Below are 16,057 nucleotides of genomic sequence, written 5' to 3'. Positions count from 1 at the left end.
AGCCCAGAAATATTTAATGTATTGTGCTTTTTTTAACCTATGTTTTATCAAGGTTATTTGGTTTCTTTTTTTTCTTTTTTTTAATTGCAGTATAGTTAGCATATAACATGACATATAAGTATTAGTTTCAGGTGTATGAATGATTCGATATTTGTTTATATTGCAAAATAATCATCACAATAAGCATAGTTAACATCTGTCACCATATACCGTGACAGAATTTTTTTCTTGCGATGAGAACTTTAAAGATTTACTCTATTCACAACTTCAAATAGGTGATACAGTTTTTACTTCTTTCACTGATTTTGCCCATCCATCAAAGATGTATTAGTTCTACCAACTAATATTTCTAGAAATAATCAGGCTAGTGGATTGAGAAATAAGCTTAGGGTATATAATAATAATAAGTTAAAGGATCCTGCTCTAACTCCTAACTCTGCAAGAGCCAAGAAAGGGAGAAGCTAGTGGTGAAGATAGGAGGACCAACAGATGTGTCCCTGAATTTTTACGATTCAGACAGTTCTGTCTGGTTTCATGCCTTTTGTTCAGCTGAGATGTGATGGTTGCCCCACCCAGGAAAGGGTTGGTTATTTTTTTTATTATTATTTTGGAGGGGTTTTTCCTTTAGAACATAACTGAACCCCTCCTTCCCTGGTAGGTGTTGCTTTGGAAAGCTGAAGGCGGGCCTCCATTGGAAACTTTGTTCAAGGGTGCCATCTAGGGGTGACTCTGTGAATCTTCAAATTCCTTCCACTCCTATTTTTGCCCAGATTTTGCTTTTCCTTGTGTGTTGGCTGACTCCTGTACAACACTATAAATTCCCCGATGGTGGGAATCTTAGCAGCTATTTGCAACACAAGGACTTGGTTCTTGCTGTGTTATCGGTCAATAAAATAAATCCATGTGCAGCTTCTACACCTTTCCACAGTTACTTACCCTGGCTAAGAACTATTTTCAGCCTCAGTAAAGATCTGCCAGAAGCACTGGACCCTGAATTAGAAATATGTGAAAAATGCTGGCAATAGATTGAGACTCTAAACTGTTAACAAAGATGAAGATAACCTAGAACCGAGCTGACCTCTTCTCCCATATTGCCAGATTTAGCAAATAAAAATATAGGACACCCAGTTCAGTTTGAATTTCAGGTGAGCAACAGATAACTTTTTCATATGAGTATGTATGGGCATCCTGTATTTTATCTGGCAACCCTGTATGCTTGAAGTTAAGAGACTTGAGGCCTGCATCCTCACTTGGAAATTACTGAACAGCAGATTAAGTCAGCAAACAATTCTGGTGCTAGTGAGGTGGTCTGGGTTAGAGGAGAGGTGATGGAATTTTCATTCTCTTTGGCAGATATTTTATTTATTTTCTATCTTTCTTCAGACTACATGTAGGCTTTTGGTTAAAACCATGGAGCAGATACCACAGTCAAGTTCCAACTTTGCCATTGACCTAGCTGAGTGGCTATGCAAATTACTTAACCTCCCTGTTTCTCAGTTTCCTCAGTTATAAAACTTGGGATAATTGTATTTATCTTCTCAAATTGTTGAGAAGATTTGGAAACATGATGCTCATTAAGTGCTTACCACAGTGCCAGCAGCTGATATATATCAAGAAATGAAAGCCACGATTATTACTTTGATGTTTTTGTATACACATAGACTTAAAGCCTTAAAGCACACAAAATTTAAGGTGTGCTTAAAATTTAAATTTAAAATTTAAAGCACACACACACACAAGGTCATGGGGTTCATGGGTGCCCTACCAGGCCCTTTCTAAAGCACTTTGCTTTGTTGGATTATAGCTGCTGGGTTTTTCTTGTGAGATGTGGAGTTTCATATCCTTTTATAGGAGACTTAGTAATAAGTCTCTATGCACCCACAAGGTCATGGGGTTCATGGATGCCCTACCAAGCCCTTTCTAAAGCACTTTACTTTGTTGGATTACAGCTGCTGGGTTTTTTTGTGTGTGTGCAACATGGAGTTTCATATCCTTTTATAGGAGACTTAGTAATAACCCCATTTCTGTCTAAAGTCTCAAACCCTGCCAGTGGCTCATTTATTCTAAACACTATTTGAAGCTGTTATGTATACTTTATGGTAGAGAATGCAAGTGTAAGGAATGAGGAGTCTCAAGGTTATTTCCTAAGTATGGAAAGCCAAACTTTGAGGAAGAAGTAAGAAGAAGGAGAAGTAGAAGTACTTGGTACAATATAATGCTCATTGTAAGATCTAAAAATGTTTGTGCTCTGGGCAGGCGCTTTATGGAAAGAACACTGAACTCTAGAGTCATAAGGACAGGGTTCAAATTGTGTCAGCACTACTTGCGAGTCCTGGCAACTTGGATAAGTTATATATCTTTCTCAGTGTTTGTTTCATCAATCATAAAATGGTAACATCATGGAGTTTGGGGGGGGGGGAATTGAATTAAAAAAACATATATAGAAGCATGTCTCCCAAAAGAGCTCAGTAAATCGAATTTGGGAGAAGGCAATGGCACCCCACTCCAGTACTCTTGCCTGGAAAATCCCATGGACGGAGGAGCCTGGAAGGCTGCAGTCCATGGGGTCGCTGAGGGTCGGACACGACTGAGCGACTTCACTTTCACTTTTCACTTTCATGCACTGGAGAAGGAAATGGCAGCCCACTCCAGTGTTCTTGCCTGGAGAATCCCAGGGACGGGGGAGCCTGGTGGGCTGCCGTCTATGGGGTCGCACAGAGTCAGACACAACTGAAGCGACTTAGCAGCAGCAGCAAATCGAATTTGATTTTAAAAGAATTTTGAAAGTGACCACTTAACATGTGGTTTGAATGTCTGTCTGCTGTGCTTAGTTGTTCAGTTGTATCTGACTCTTTTCAACCAGGGACTGTAGCCCACCAGGCTCCTCTGTCCGTGGGGATTCTCCAGGCAAGAATACTGAAGTGGGTTTCCATGCCCTCCTCCAGGGGATCTTCCCAATCCAGGGATTGAATGGAGTAGCACTTAATCATATCTTTCGTGTGTGAGCATATATGTGCATGTGTTTCTGTGTTTATCATGAGAATGATGTTTAGCCACATTTACAGACTGCCTACTGTGTTGAGTGACCAAACTGTCCCAGTCTGCCCAGGACTAAGGGCGTTCCTGGAAACTAGGACAAGTTGGTGTGCAAATTGCTTTACAGGCATTCTCTCATTAAGCTCTCAAACCCACCTATGAGGTAGGTTGTGACATTTTTGGCATTTTACATTATAAAGGACACTTGGAGAGATCAAGCAGTTTACTCAAGCCACATAGCTAGTTAATGGGAAGGGCAGAATCTGAATCCAGACCTGTATGACTCTAGGACCCAGGAATTTAACCATCACTCTGTGTGCATTGGGCTTCCCTTGTGGCTCAGCTGGTAAAGAATCCCCCTGGAATGTGGGAGACCTGAGTTTGATCCCTGGGTTGGAAAGATCCCCTGGAGAAGGGAACAGCTACCCACTCCCGTATTCTGGCCTGGAGAATTCCATAGACTGTATAGTCCATGGGGTTGCAAAGACTCAGACACAACTGAGCAACTTTCAGTTTTCTGTGTGCTCTTAGACTCCTCCAAAGGCACAGCCTTTAATTGCCTCTCACCACCTGGATCATTGCTAAACACCTTCCCACCTTCCTTTCTGTCACCAAAACTTCCTGCTGCCCAGATGGCCTCCAGCAAAGGGAGAGACCTGGACACAGAGCTGAGTCAAGCCCAGTCTTGTATCTGGGCACAGCCCCTCCTTCCCTAGCAACAGACGCCGAAGCCTTGTGACTCGCTCCAGGACCTGGATACAAGCTCCTCCAGTGTTAAAATAAGCTGAGAGGAGGAGAAAAGAAGAATTCGGGCCCCAAAGGGATAGTTTGGTGAGTTGCTTCCTCCCTCTTCTTTGTGTTAGTGTGTAACTGTGCTTCAGATTTTTCTCTACTGTTAACTCAGCGTGTTCCTGGAAAAGTTCCAAGAGAAGGGCCCCTCAGTGGAAGGGAAGTACGGCCATTGCAGGAAGCCACAGCACAGAGCCAGCAGAACCCCAAGGCTGCTGTTTCATTCTCCAGCTTTCCTTTCTCTCCTCTTCTACCAAGAAACTCTCAGTGGGCTGAAGTCTATGACCTCAGAGAGGCAGCCCTGTGAACAGAGCTTTCAGAACATCTGTAAAGTTCCATGATCTATGACATCCCCATTATGCTATAAGGAAGTGTGACTCTCAGAGCCACTGATAGAAGAGGAAGAAACTGAGAGAGCTCGTTGTTCCTTTTTCTAATAGGTCCAATTAGAATGGACAACATGAATGACACAGATTGCACATCTCAGAAGGTAGGCGTGAATTTTAAAATGTGTTTCTTTCTTTGTTCAGTTCAGTTCAGTTGCTCAGTTGTGTCCAACTCTTTGCAACTCCATGGACTGCAGCACACCAGTCTTCCCTGTCCATCACCAATTCCTGGAGTTTACTCATACTCATGTCTATCGCGTCAGTGATGCCATCTAACCACCTCATCCTCTGTCATCCCCTTCTCCCGCCTTCAGTCTTTCCCAGCATCAGGGGCTTTTCAAATGAGTCAGTTTTTCGCATCAAGTGGCCAAAGTATTGGAGTTTCAGCCTCAACATCAGTCCTTCCAATGAATATTCAGGACTGATTTCCTTGAGAATGGTCTGGTGGGACCTCCTTGCAATCCAGGGGACTCTCAAGAGTCTACTGCAACACCACAGTTCAAAAGCATCAATTCTTCGGTGCTCAGCTTTCTTTGTACCTGTAGTATTTTCAGCGATGTAGGGAATTTGAAAGTAGGTAGGAAGGAGGCGTTTCAATCACAAACCAATAGCCGTGTTAGATCTCCTTGACCAAGCACGTGCATGCCTGCATGCTCCATCCCTTCAGTCATGTCTGGCTCTTTCAGCCCTATGGACTGTCCCCACCAGGCTCCTCTGTCCACGGGATTCTCTAAGTGAATATACTGGAATAGGTTGCCTTGCCCTCCTCCGGGGATATTCCCAACCCAGGGATTGGACCCATGTCTCCTGCATCTCCTGCATTGCAGGCAGATTCTTTACCCACTGAGCTGCCTGGGAAGCCCCTGACCAAGCATGTATATTAATTTTTTGTTGTTGTGTCCATGAATTATGCTTTGTGATGCATTAGGCTTTTGGACATCTTCAGATTTTGTTGAGAAAATTTCAGGAATAGACACCTTTCTTTCCCTTCCTTTCCAAGGCTATTAGACCATATATTCCATCCAACAGCTCCCAACACTGGATGTACGTAAGAATATACTGGGGAGTCTCTTGAAAATATGGAGATTTGGCCTCACTCCCAAAGATTCTGATTCAGAAGGTCTGGAGTAGAGCCCTGCAATCTGTATTTTTAGCTAAGATCGTAGTGATTCTGGTGTTCCTGTCCTCAAATGAGCATTTGAGAACTGTTTCCATGAAAGACTTGCAAACATCATGTACAGTTAGAAATAAGGCACCTGAAAGGAACAATTCTACCCAATCTAAGTGGCAGAATCCTGGTGGAAAAGCTAACATCCATTAAGTTGCCGTATATTGAGGTGTCCAGAGGAGCATTTTAAATCAAAATTTTGTAAAATTAAAGTTGATTTGTTGAGGGGGAAAAAAGTGAATTTGTTGACAATTACTGAGCCTACCCCCAAGGTGAAAACACTTTTCTATTTACCAGAGAGAACACTTAAGCATTAATATTTTTAACAGACGGTTCTGGGTAGCCAGGTAGGTCTTACAAATCTCCATCTCTTTCACCTTGAAGGGGCCACAGGGAGTTCTTAACCAACTATGTTTAAGAAAACTCTTTTTGTTCTATGAATTGACTTCTAGATCTGCTGCTCTTGTATGTGTCCCATGTATGCCTGTTCCATGAACTGAGCTGTTTTCTGCTATCATGGTTTTTACAGTTCTATATGTATAAATCTTAGTCTGTGCCTGTGAACCAGCTCAAAGTTTAATTTGTTTCTCAGAGGTTCGGCTTCTCTCCATTATGTTCTGAAAAATGCTCAATGTTAGTTTGCTTTCTTGCAAAATGTTGTTTTGCTTCTGCTCCAGTATTCTTGTCTGGAGAATCCCATGGACAGTGGAGCCTGGTGGGCTATAGTCCATGGGGTCGAAAAGAGTTGGACGTGACTGAGAACGACTTAGCACTAGCACTAGCACTTTCTTAATTATCCCAAGAATGGCTTTTCTCCTTGTATGATGACTCAGCTGCCTCTGTGTGTATCTCTTGGCTGACCAACTCTCAATATAGAGGGACATAAATATATCTGACTCAAATCCAAAAAGGAATCTATGGGCTTAAGTGAGAAGTCCAAGTTGGTTCCTGGGGTCTAGATGTTGTCACTGAGAGTCTTTCTCATTCTGTTGTTCTGTTTTATGATGGTTTTAGCCTAAGGAAGGCTTTATTTTTTTCACATAAAGCAAAGATGGCTGGGTAGACTATCTCTTTCCCAATGGCTCTGGCAAAAATGTCATGAACAGCTATGATCAGCCCACCGTGGGTCACATGTCTATCCCTGAACCAATCATAGTGTCTGGAGGAGAGAGTATTCTGGTTGGCCAGACCTGTATCACATGCTCTGACCTGGACACAGGTGCTGGACACTGTACAACATGGACTGAAATTGGAGTACAGCCAGTTATGTCCACTAGGGCTATATTCTGCCTGCTTTACTAGTAAGAGTAACCTTCCAATATGTCTGAGGGCTGAAATCAGGTTTATCCTAACCATAAACAGAAGCATGAATGCCAAGACACCTCCTGAATAATGTTAGTATTCTCCTCAACTGCAAAAGGTCAGGGTTTTTTGGTTTAACTACTCCTTCCCTCTCTTGTAACTTAAGATGTCCAAAATCTGTTTTTGTTTATTGTTTTTTAATGAAGACTTTCATTTTAAACAGATTTAAAATTTAGGCCAAGGGAAATATTACCACAGACCATAAAAACTTCTTGCTTGCCAAGACAAAATGCAGGCAGCCCTAACTTATCAATCAGTATATGTTGTACATCTGAACTCCTGAAGGAAATCATGAACAATTTCATTTCCCAAAAAATACTATTGCCGAAATCTACCTTGGATGACCAGATTCCTTGCAGGTTGATGCTGAATTTTTTCATTTTGTTCACCTCTTAAGTACAGATCTTGATACTGACTTCAGTAATGAAAGAGCAGGCTCTTGGATGTGGTTGGTTGATTCTTAGATCCTTGAAACTGAGGTCAAGAGCAGAGAGACAGACACAGTGATTTAAATCAACAAAGCAAGTTCTCTAAGCAGAACAATAAGGTCATCTTGTTTAAGGTGGAGCCTGAGCAGCCTGATTCTGTTAGTGGGTCTGATGCACCACAATTTTTGAAACCACTGAATTAGGCCATTAGATCAGTGAACGTATTATTATTTTTTTAAATTCCCAGGCTCAGTATGCATTTTTTTAAGAGTTTGCAAGTTTTTATTTAATTTTAATATCAACACGTTCTCAAAACAATTGCCATTTCCCATGTGTTGGGATGCAAAATAGTGTATATTTAAAAGCACCTCTTCATGGCTAGTATGTCTTACCTTACCTTATGGTCCCATCACTCCATGGCAAACAGAAGAGGAAAAAGTGAAAGCAGTGACAGATTTTTTTTCTTCTTGGGCTCCAAAATCACTGTCAACGATCTCTGCAGCCATGAGATTAGAAGATGCTTGCTTCTTGGAAGGAAAGCTTTGACAAACCTAGACAGCATATTAAAAAGCAAAGATGTCACTTTGCTGACATAGGTCCATATAGTCAAAGCTCTGGTCTTTCTAGTAGTCATGGACTGATGTGAGAATTGGACAGTAAAGAAGGCTGAGCACAGAAGAATTGATGCTTTTGAACTGTGGTGCTGGAGAAGACTCTTGAGAGTCCCTTGGACAGCAAGGGCATCAAGCCAGTCAATCCTAAAGGAAATCAACCCTGAATACTCATTGGAAAGACTGATGCTGAAGCTGAAGCACCAATACTTTGGCCACCTGATGCGAAGAGCAGACTCATTGGAAAAGTCCCTGATGCTGGGAAAGATTGAAGGCAAAAGGAGAAGAGAATGGCAGAGGATGAGATGGTTGGGTAACATCACTGTTTCACATGAACTTGGGTGAACTCCAGGAGATGGTGAGGGACAGGGAGACTTGGTGTGCTATATAGTCCATGGGGTTGCAGAGTCAGATGTGACTTAGTGACTGAACAACAGCAACTTAATAACAAAATGTCCTGCCTATCCCCCATGAACCTTAGTTTCAGCTAGAACTGGATATAAAAAATCTCATACATGCCTGGCACATAATATTTGGAATAATGGCAGATGTTATTATTGTTAATGTTATTATTTTATGAGGTTGAGTCATCAGTAAGGAATTGGTTGGGACATGGGGATGACTAACATCTGACTCATTTACCGCCTATATGTCTACCTTCTGCCAGTTACCCTGCATGACTTAATTTGCTGACCTAAATAAATCAAATCTATCTAATAATGTCTCATCTTACACAGGAGTTCAGTCCACAGTCATTGCCTAAGGTGAAAAACCACAGAGCCAAAATTGCACAGGCAGATTTCTTTAAACTACCTTTAAAGTACTGTATAGCAACATCTCTCAGTAAATCCAGCCCAGAGGTTTCCCTCCATCACAGCTCCAGATGAAGTCGTTGTCTTGCTTCTAGGGCTTGGGTGCAGGAAAGAAACACAGGGCACCTCTCAACCCTGAAATCAGCTCTGAGGTGAAGAAGCACTAAGAACTGCGTGTGGTCATGGGAGCCACAGGTTCACCTCTGTCTGAGGCTCACTCCCAGAAACACACTCCCTGAATGGAATGGTGGACTGAAACACCCACACCCTTTAAATATATTCTTTTCTTTTCACAGGAAGCACAGAGTTATTTATACCACCACATAAGCAAATTTCTGTTTGGAATTTTGCCAGTGTGAAATGCAAGCGTCAATTTTTTTTTTTTTAAGTCAACCCCTTTAATTACAACCCAGGGTAGGGAAGCTGGGAGTGCCCTCAGATTTGGGTTCTTCCCAGGGGAAAAATACATGAATATGCTCTTAGAAGGGTAGCCATGAGGAGATGCTAGAGAAGAGACAATAACTCTTAAGAATTGAAACCAATGGATAGTGGTGAGAAGGGTGTTTTATGGCAGAACTTTGTGCCTAAATCCTTTTCTGAGGAACTTTTTACTCATTATGCACCTCAGAGGCTTGGAAATCTTTCCTAATTCCTGAAGAGTGGCTTGGTATTTGTTTCCCACAGATCCCCAAAAGTGACTCCATACATCACATGAGCCACTCGCAGATGCGGCCAGAGTTGCCCCCTCTGCCTGCTTCTGCTAACGAAGAACCATCTGAACTCTATAAGGTACGTTCACCTGGCTGCTACTCTTCTTCTGGTAACAGTTGGGGGTCAAACAGACTTGACAGGTAGGATTAGAGGCCTCAGTCATTTCTGCCACTGGAAGAGGCTATCGCACAGTGGGAGAAGAGCTATGTAGTAGCACAAATCTGGCCTTCTCAGTTACCTGCTGCGTTATTTAAATTCTCTGAACGTCTGCATATTCAACTATAAAATGAGAACAATTATTTCTACCTAATAGCCATGTACATAACAATAAAGACAATAGATGTAAATTACCTGATCACAAATTTACTGCATGTTGAAAATCAACTGTTATCCTTGCCATCAGAAAGCATGCTCACGGTGGTCAGAGAGGTAAAATTGGTGTCCATTCCAAAAGTATTTGCACTCAGTGTGCAGAATGTTAGGCATGTGGGATGCCATGAGTCTGTGTGAGTGGAGCCTGGCCGAGAGGAGTCCAGGCTCCCCGTGTGATGTCCCTCACATGACTCACTCTGCATTTCTCCCCTTGTAGACAGTCATGTCACACAGCTTTTATCCCCCCTTGATGCAACGCACATCATGGACCCTGGCTGCACCCTTCAAAGAGCAGTGCCACCACTGTGGACCCAGCGATTCCATTGCCAACAACTACTCCTTGACAGCTCGGGACCTGAAGCTGAAGGACCTGCTGAAAGTCTACCAGCCCGTCACCATCAATGTCCCCAGGGAAAAGATTGTTCAGGGGCTGCCATCAGGTATTTCCTGCAGTGTGTCATACCCACTTAGAATGGGGCTTTGGGAGATTTCTAATCCTGGGTTCTAGTCCTGGGTCCACCTTTTCTATAGATAACTTTGGGTAACCTCGTGATGCCTCAGTTTCCTCATCTATGAAATGGGAATGATTGTAAAGGCTAGCATTATGTTTAACATACACCAAGCTTCTTGTTGACTGCTCAGTTCAGTTCGGTTCAGTTGCTCTGTCATGTCTGACTCTTTGCGACCCCATGGACGGCAGCATACCACGCCTCCCTGTCCATCACCAGCTCCTGGAGCTTGCTCAAATTCATGTCCATTGAGTTGATGATGCCATCTAACCTCCAACCATCTCATCCTCTGTCGTCCCTTTCTTCTCCTGCCTTCAATCTTTCCCAGTATCAGGGACTTTTCAAATGAGTCAGTTCTTTGCATCAGGTGGCCAAAGTATTGGAGTTTCCTCTTCAGCATCAGTCCTTCCAATGAATATCCAGGACTGATCTCCTTTAGGATTGACTGGTTTGATCTCCTTGCAGTCCAAGGGACTCTAAAGAGTCTTCTCCATCTCCACAGTTCGAAAGCATCAATTCTTCAGTGCCCAGCTTTCCTTATAGTCCAACTCTCACATCCATAAATGACTACTGGGAAAGCCATAGCTTTGACTAGACAGACCTTTGTTGGCAAAGTAATGTCTCTGCTTTTTAATAATGCAGTCTAGGTTGCTCATAGCTTTTCTTCCAAGGAGCCAATTGTCTTTTAATTTCATGACTGCAGTCACCATCTGCAGTGATTTTGGAGCCCAACAAAATAAAATCTGTCGCTGTTTCTGTTGTTTCCCCATCTATTAGCCATGAAGTGTTGGGACTGGATGCCATGATATTAGTTTTCTGAATGTTGGGTTTTAAGCCAAGTTTTTTATTCTCCTCTTTCACTTTCATCAAGAGACTCTTTAGTTCTTCTTCACTTTCTGCCATAAGGGTGGTGTCATCTGCATATCTGATGTTATTGATATTTCTCCCAGCAATCTTGATTCCAGCTTGTGCTTCATCCACCCCAGCATTTTGCATATAAGTTAAATAAGCAGGGTGACAATATACAGCCTTGATGTACTCCTTTCCCGATTTGGAAACAGTCTGATTTTCCATGTCCAGTTCTAACTGTTGCTTCTTGACCTACATACAGTTTTCTCAGGAGGCAGGTCAGGTGGTCTGGTATTCCCATCTCTAAGAATTTTCCACAGTTTGTTGTGATGCACACAGTCAAAGGCTTTGGCATAGTCAATAAAGCAGAAATAGATGTTTTTCTGGAACTCTCTTGCTTTTTCGATGATTGAACAGATGTTGGCAATTTGATCTCTGGTTCCTCTGACTTTTCTAAATCCAGCTTGTTGATTGCTGCATAACAAATTACTCCCAAACTCAATAGTTTAAAATAAGTTCCCTTTGTTATCTTACAGTTTTTGTCAAGAATCTGGGCATGACTTAACTAGCTCAGAGTCTCTCACAAGTGTACAATCATGGTATCCAAGGGCACAGTCATCTAAAGGCAACCAAGGAAGGATCTTCTTCCAAGCTTACTCACTTCCCCCACTTCCTGTTGGCCATAGACATTGGTTTCTTACCAAATGGGCCTATCCACAGGGCAACTCACAACATGACTCCTAGTTTCCCTTGGAGGAAATGAGATAGAAGAGAACCAGTAAGATAGAAACCACAATCTTTTGGGAGCTTAATTTTGAATGTGACATCCTACGGTTTTTGCCATTTTCTCTGTGTTAGAATCGAGTTGCTAAGTCCTGCCCACACTCAAGAGGACTATGCAAGGGCATGATTCCAGAAAGTGGAGATCCTTGGGGGCCATCTTGGTGGCCAAAAGTACCATAGTACTTTTTGTGTATTAATTTGTCTAATCCCACTGGGTACACATATGTCTGCTTAAGGATATCCATTGGTAGTTTTTGTTAGAGATATGTTGGAGATTTGCAATCTGCCTGCTGTCTCAAACTCATTTTCATGTTTTTCTTCATTCTTTCTGTGCTGTGTCTGGTGAATTTGTCAAGTATATCTTCCAACTCACTAATTTGCTCTTCAACTCTGTTCAGTCTTGAGTTTATCCTGTATAATAAATGTTTTTTATTTTAATAACACTGTCTTTCATTTTCAGATTCCTTAATTGGTTTTACTTATGAGTGCCACCACCCTGGCCAGTTTCTTATTCTATTCTTATGGATATAACATTTTCAGTATCACTTGGATTATCTTAAACATTTATTTTGGAGCAATATTAGTATTGCTATATTATTTCCATTTTGTAAATATTTCCCTCAGTTGTTGAGTTTATTTGCTATCTTTCTTATATTGGTTTTTCTCAATGTTTTTCTCTTATATTGGTTTTTCCCATGTGTTATGGGATTTTAGTTTCAGGCTTATGTTGAGAGCTTTTCCCCTTCTTGCTACCTGAATTTCCCATTTGTTGTTTAATTCACACACAATAAAATGCACAGATCTTAGTGTTCAGTTCAGTGAGTTTTGTCCGATGTTTATACCACATTTGTATATAGCCACCACCCAAATAAGATATAGGGCATTTCCATTGCTAGAGGAAGTTCTCTTGTTCTCCTTTCCCATCAGTTCCTTCCTGTCCCCAGTACCATCCTGCCCCCTTTCTGATCTCTGTCACCATAAGTTAGTTTTGATTGTTCATACATATAAATGTACTCAAACAGTGTACTCTTTTGACATACCTTTTAAAATCTTGCCTTTCTTCCTTATGCCACATTAGTACCAGATCTTATTACTGATGGCTTAGAACTTCCATCCTAAGGTGCTGTTTTAGGGATGTCGTAGATCTGGCCCCTGAGGTTATGTTAGGCTTGGCCTAGTTATTACCAGTCTTTCTTTGCTATCTGTGGCCACTGTGTGAATTGAGAATGCAGCTGCTTTATCTGCATGACAGTGTTGCTGGCTTTTCAGCCTGTCTTCATGGGTAGGGCAGCCATGGCTTTATACTGTGAACCTAGCTTCAGTCCCCACAATCATGGTGTGTTTTGGATTTCATTATTCCTCCAGGTATCAATCACCTAATTATTTTCGCCTACTTTTGGTGCCAGAAGCCGTGTTTAAGATTTTTACTTCACACTGTGTTTAAGTTCACATAGAAGAGCTGCTTTTTGAACAATGCATTGTCTTTTTAATTTTAAGGAATTTTTTCTGTTATTGTTATGTTTGCAGTTGTTGTTGTTCAGCTGCTAAATCATGTTCTTCTCTTTGCAACCCTGAACTGTAGCATATGAGGCTTCCCTTCACTGTCTCCTAGAGTTTACTCAAAATCATGTCTGTTGAGTCAATGATGCCATTCAACTATCTCATCCTCTGCTGTCCCTTCTCCTTTTGCCTTCAATCTTTCTAAGCATCAGAGTATTTTCCAGAGAGTCAGTTCTTCATATCAGGTGGCCAGAGTATTGGAGCTTAGCTTCAGCATCAGTCCTTCCAGTTTATATTCAGGGTTGATTTCCTTTAGGATTGATATTTGGAGTAGATTGAGGAAATCAAAGTATGAACTCAGACTACATCTTGATTAAGAGTCTTCAATCCTCTGATTCTCTCAAAATATCAATTTCCTATTAGTATGTATTCAACATGTCTAAAATGACATGTTAATTTCTTAGTCTAGACTCTTAAGCAAGTATCCAGTTAAGGTTTAATAGTAGAGTTATATATATATATATGTATACTTTATATATATATGTATGTATACTTTATATATATATATATATACATTTTGTATCTCTATACATTTTATTTTATTTTTTAAATATTTATTTATTTTTGGCTGTGTCAGGTCTTAGTTGTGGCATCAGGGATCTTTTGTTGTTGTGTGCAGGCTCTTTGTTGCTGGGTGTGGGCTTCTTTCTAGTTGTGGCATGTAGGCCCTATAGTGTGCAGGATCAGTAGTTACAGCACATGGGCTTAGTTGCCCCACAACATGTGGGATCTTATTTCCCCCAGCAAGGATTGAACCCAAATTCCCTACATTGGAAGTTGGATTCTCAACCACTAGGCCACCAGGGAGGTCCTGGTAATACAGTTTTATATTGTATTTATTAAATTTATTTATCACAAATGGTATTTATTGCATTACCTTCTATTTGTTACAAATTATATCATTTTTTCTCTTTGCAATAATTATATTTATTGAAAATGATACTGGTTTTTCTATTTGTGATACTCATAATATTTCCTTTAAAATAAATAGCTTAAGTTTAAAAGTCTGAATCTATTTAAAGAAAAATATTTAGCAATAATACACATAATGTTTAGAAAATAGAGCACATAGGATTGGGGGTAAATTGAGGATATATTAATATTTGTCCAGTGTATGAGAGAATAGAAGGTATGCTCATGCCCATTTCACAGTTGAGGAAGCTGAGGCTTGGAGTGATGGTCACTTCTTCAGGGTCACACAGGTAATTAGCAGTACAGGTGGGACCAGGCTCTGCATCACCTGCTTCATCCCACCACACCGAGTCCACCCCTCTTAGTGTTCTCCTGGACTGCCCTAAGACTTGCATCCCTGTGGGCAGAAGATGGCCCAAGGTCACTGCCCATCACTGATATCTTTCTTCTCCACTGTTCTAGCAAATAAAAGCTCATCAGAGCCTAACAAGAAGAAAATGAAGTTCTCCCCCAAAGACAAAGAGGATCTCACTGGGTAAGGTGTTTCTATAGGCACAAGACACTAGAATGAACTGACAGAGAAGGCAATGGCACCCCACTCCAGTACTCTTGCCTGGAAAATCCCATGGACAGAGGAGCCTGGTGGGCTACAGTCCATGGGGTCGCTAAGAGCCAGACATGACTGAGCGACTTCACTTTCACTTTTAACTTTCATGCATTGGAGAAGGAAATGGCAACCCACTCCAGTGTTCCTGCCTGGAGAATCACAGGGACGGTGGAGCCTGGTGGGCTGCCGTCTATGGGATCGCACAGAGTTGGACACAACTGAAGCAACTTAGGAGGAGGAAGAGAATGAACTGAAGGTTATAGTCTCATGAAAGCCACACTCTGCTTCTTGACTTTAAAGCATTCCTGGATACCTAGTTACTTATGTTTTTTCCCACTAATACTCTGAATCCAATTTATTAAGGCTCTAAATAAAAATAAATTAGCTAACTAAGCAAAACCAGTGCTTACAAACTTATGAAGTATGAAGTATTCATGGAACCAGGCACTAAGCTGTGTCTACTTTTCAGAATGAAGTCAGCCTCAACTTCCTTACCTGTGAAGAAGGAGGTTGCGACATCTTTGACTTTCCCAGAAAGCAGACCAATGAGTCCAGAAGAACAGATTGATGTGATGTTACAGCAGGAGATGGAAATAGAAAGTAAAGAAACCAAACCGTCCGAATCAGACTTGGAGGTACATTCTTATTGCCTCCTTTCTCTCAATTTGCTAGGTATTACTCTTGACATCTCAGTGATTCTAAACTGGAGAAAAGCAGTAGTCACCTGAGGAATGTTTTAAAAATACTTAAGTCCAAAGATGGGCAGGTTGATTTCCCTTCTTCTTTCTCAACATTGCTATGGCTATTCAAGGTGAAGTAAGTTAGAAAGAGAAACACCAGTACAGTATATTAACACATATATATGGAATTTAGATAGATGACAATGATGACCCTATAGGCAAAAACAGCAAAAAAGACACAGATGTATAGAACAGACTTTTGGACTATGTGAGAGAAGGCAAAGGTGGGATGATATGAGAGAATAGCACTGAAGCATGTATATTACCATGTGTAAAATAGATGACCAGTGCTAGCTCAATGCATGAAGCAGGGCACTCATGAAGCTCTGGGACAACCCAGAGGGAAGGGGTGAGAAGGGCTTGGGGGTGGGTTTCAGGATAGGGGGTCACAGGTACACCTGTGGCTGATTCCTGTCAATGAT

The 16,057-nt window shown here is 41.4% G+C and overlaps 1 protein-coding gene across 1 annotated transcript in view; it reads left to right on the top strand.

The window, feature by feature from the left end:
* The window catches only part of DNAH3 (dynein axonemal heavy chain 3), a 236,259-nt gene continuing 224,487 nt past the window's right edge, over positions 4,286-16,057 (top strand). Inside the window, 5 exon segments of the mRNA XM_005697585.3 lie at positions 4,286-4,315; positions 9,277-9,381; positions 9,893-10,131; positions 14,761-14,823; positions 15,365-15,530. Coding sequence (XP_005697642.1) covers positions 4,286-4,315; positions 9,277-9,381; positions 9,893-10,131; positions 14,761-14,823; positions 15,365-15,530 — 603 coding nt within the window.

Source organism: Capra hircus, chromosome 25 (assembly GCF_001704415.2).
Source record: "Capra hircus breed San Clemente chromosome 25, ASM170441v1, whole genome shotgun sequence".
Lineage (NCBI taxonomy): Eukaryota > Metazoa > Chordata > Mammalia > Artiodactyla > Bovidae > Capra > Capra hircus.
The sequence above is the reverse complement of the archived record's forward strand: the minus strand, read 5'-3'. Positions and strand labels throughout refer to the sequence as shown.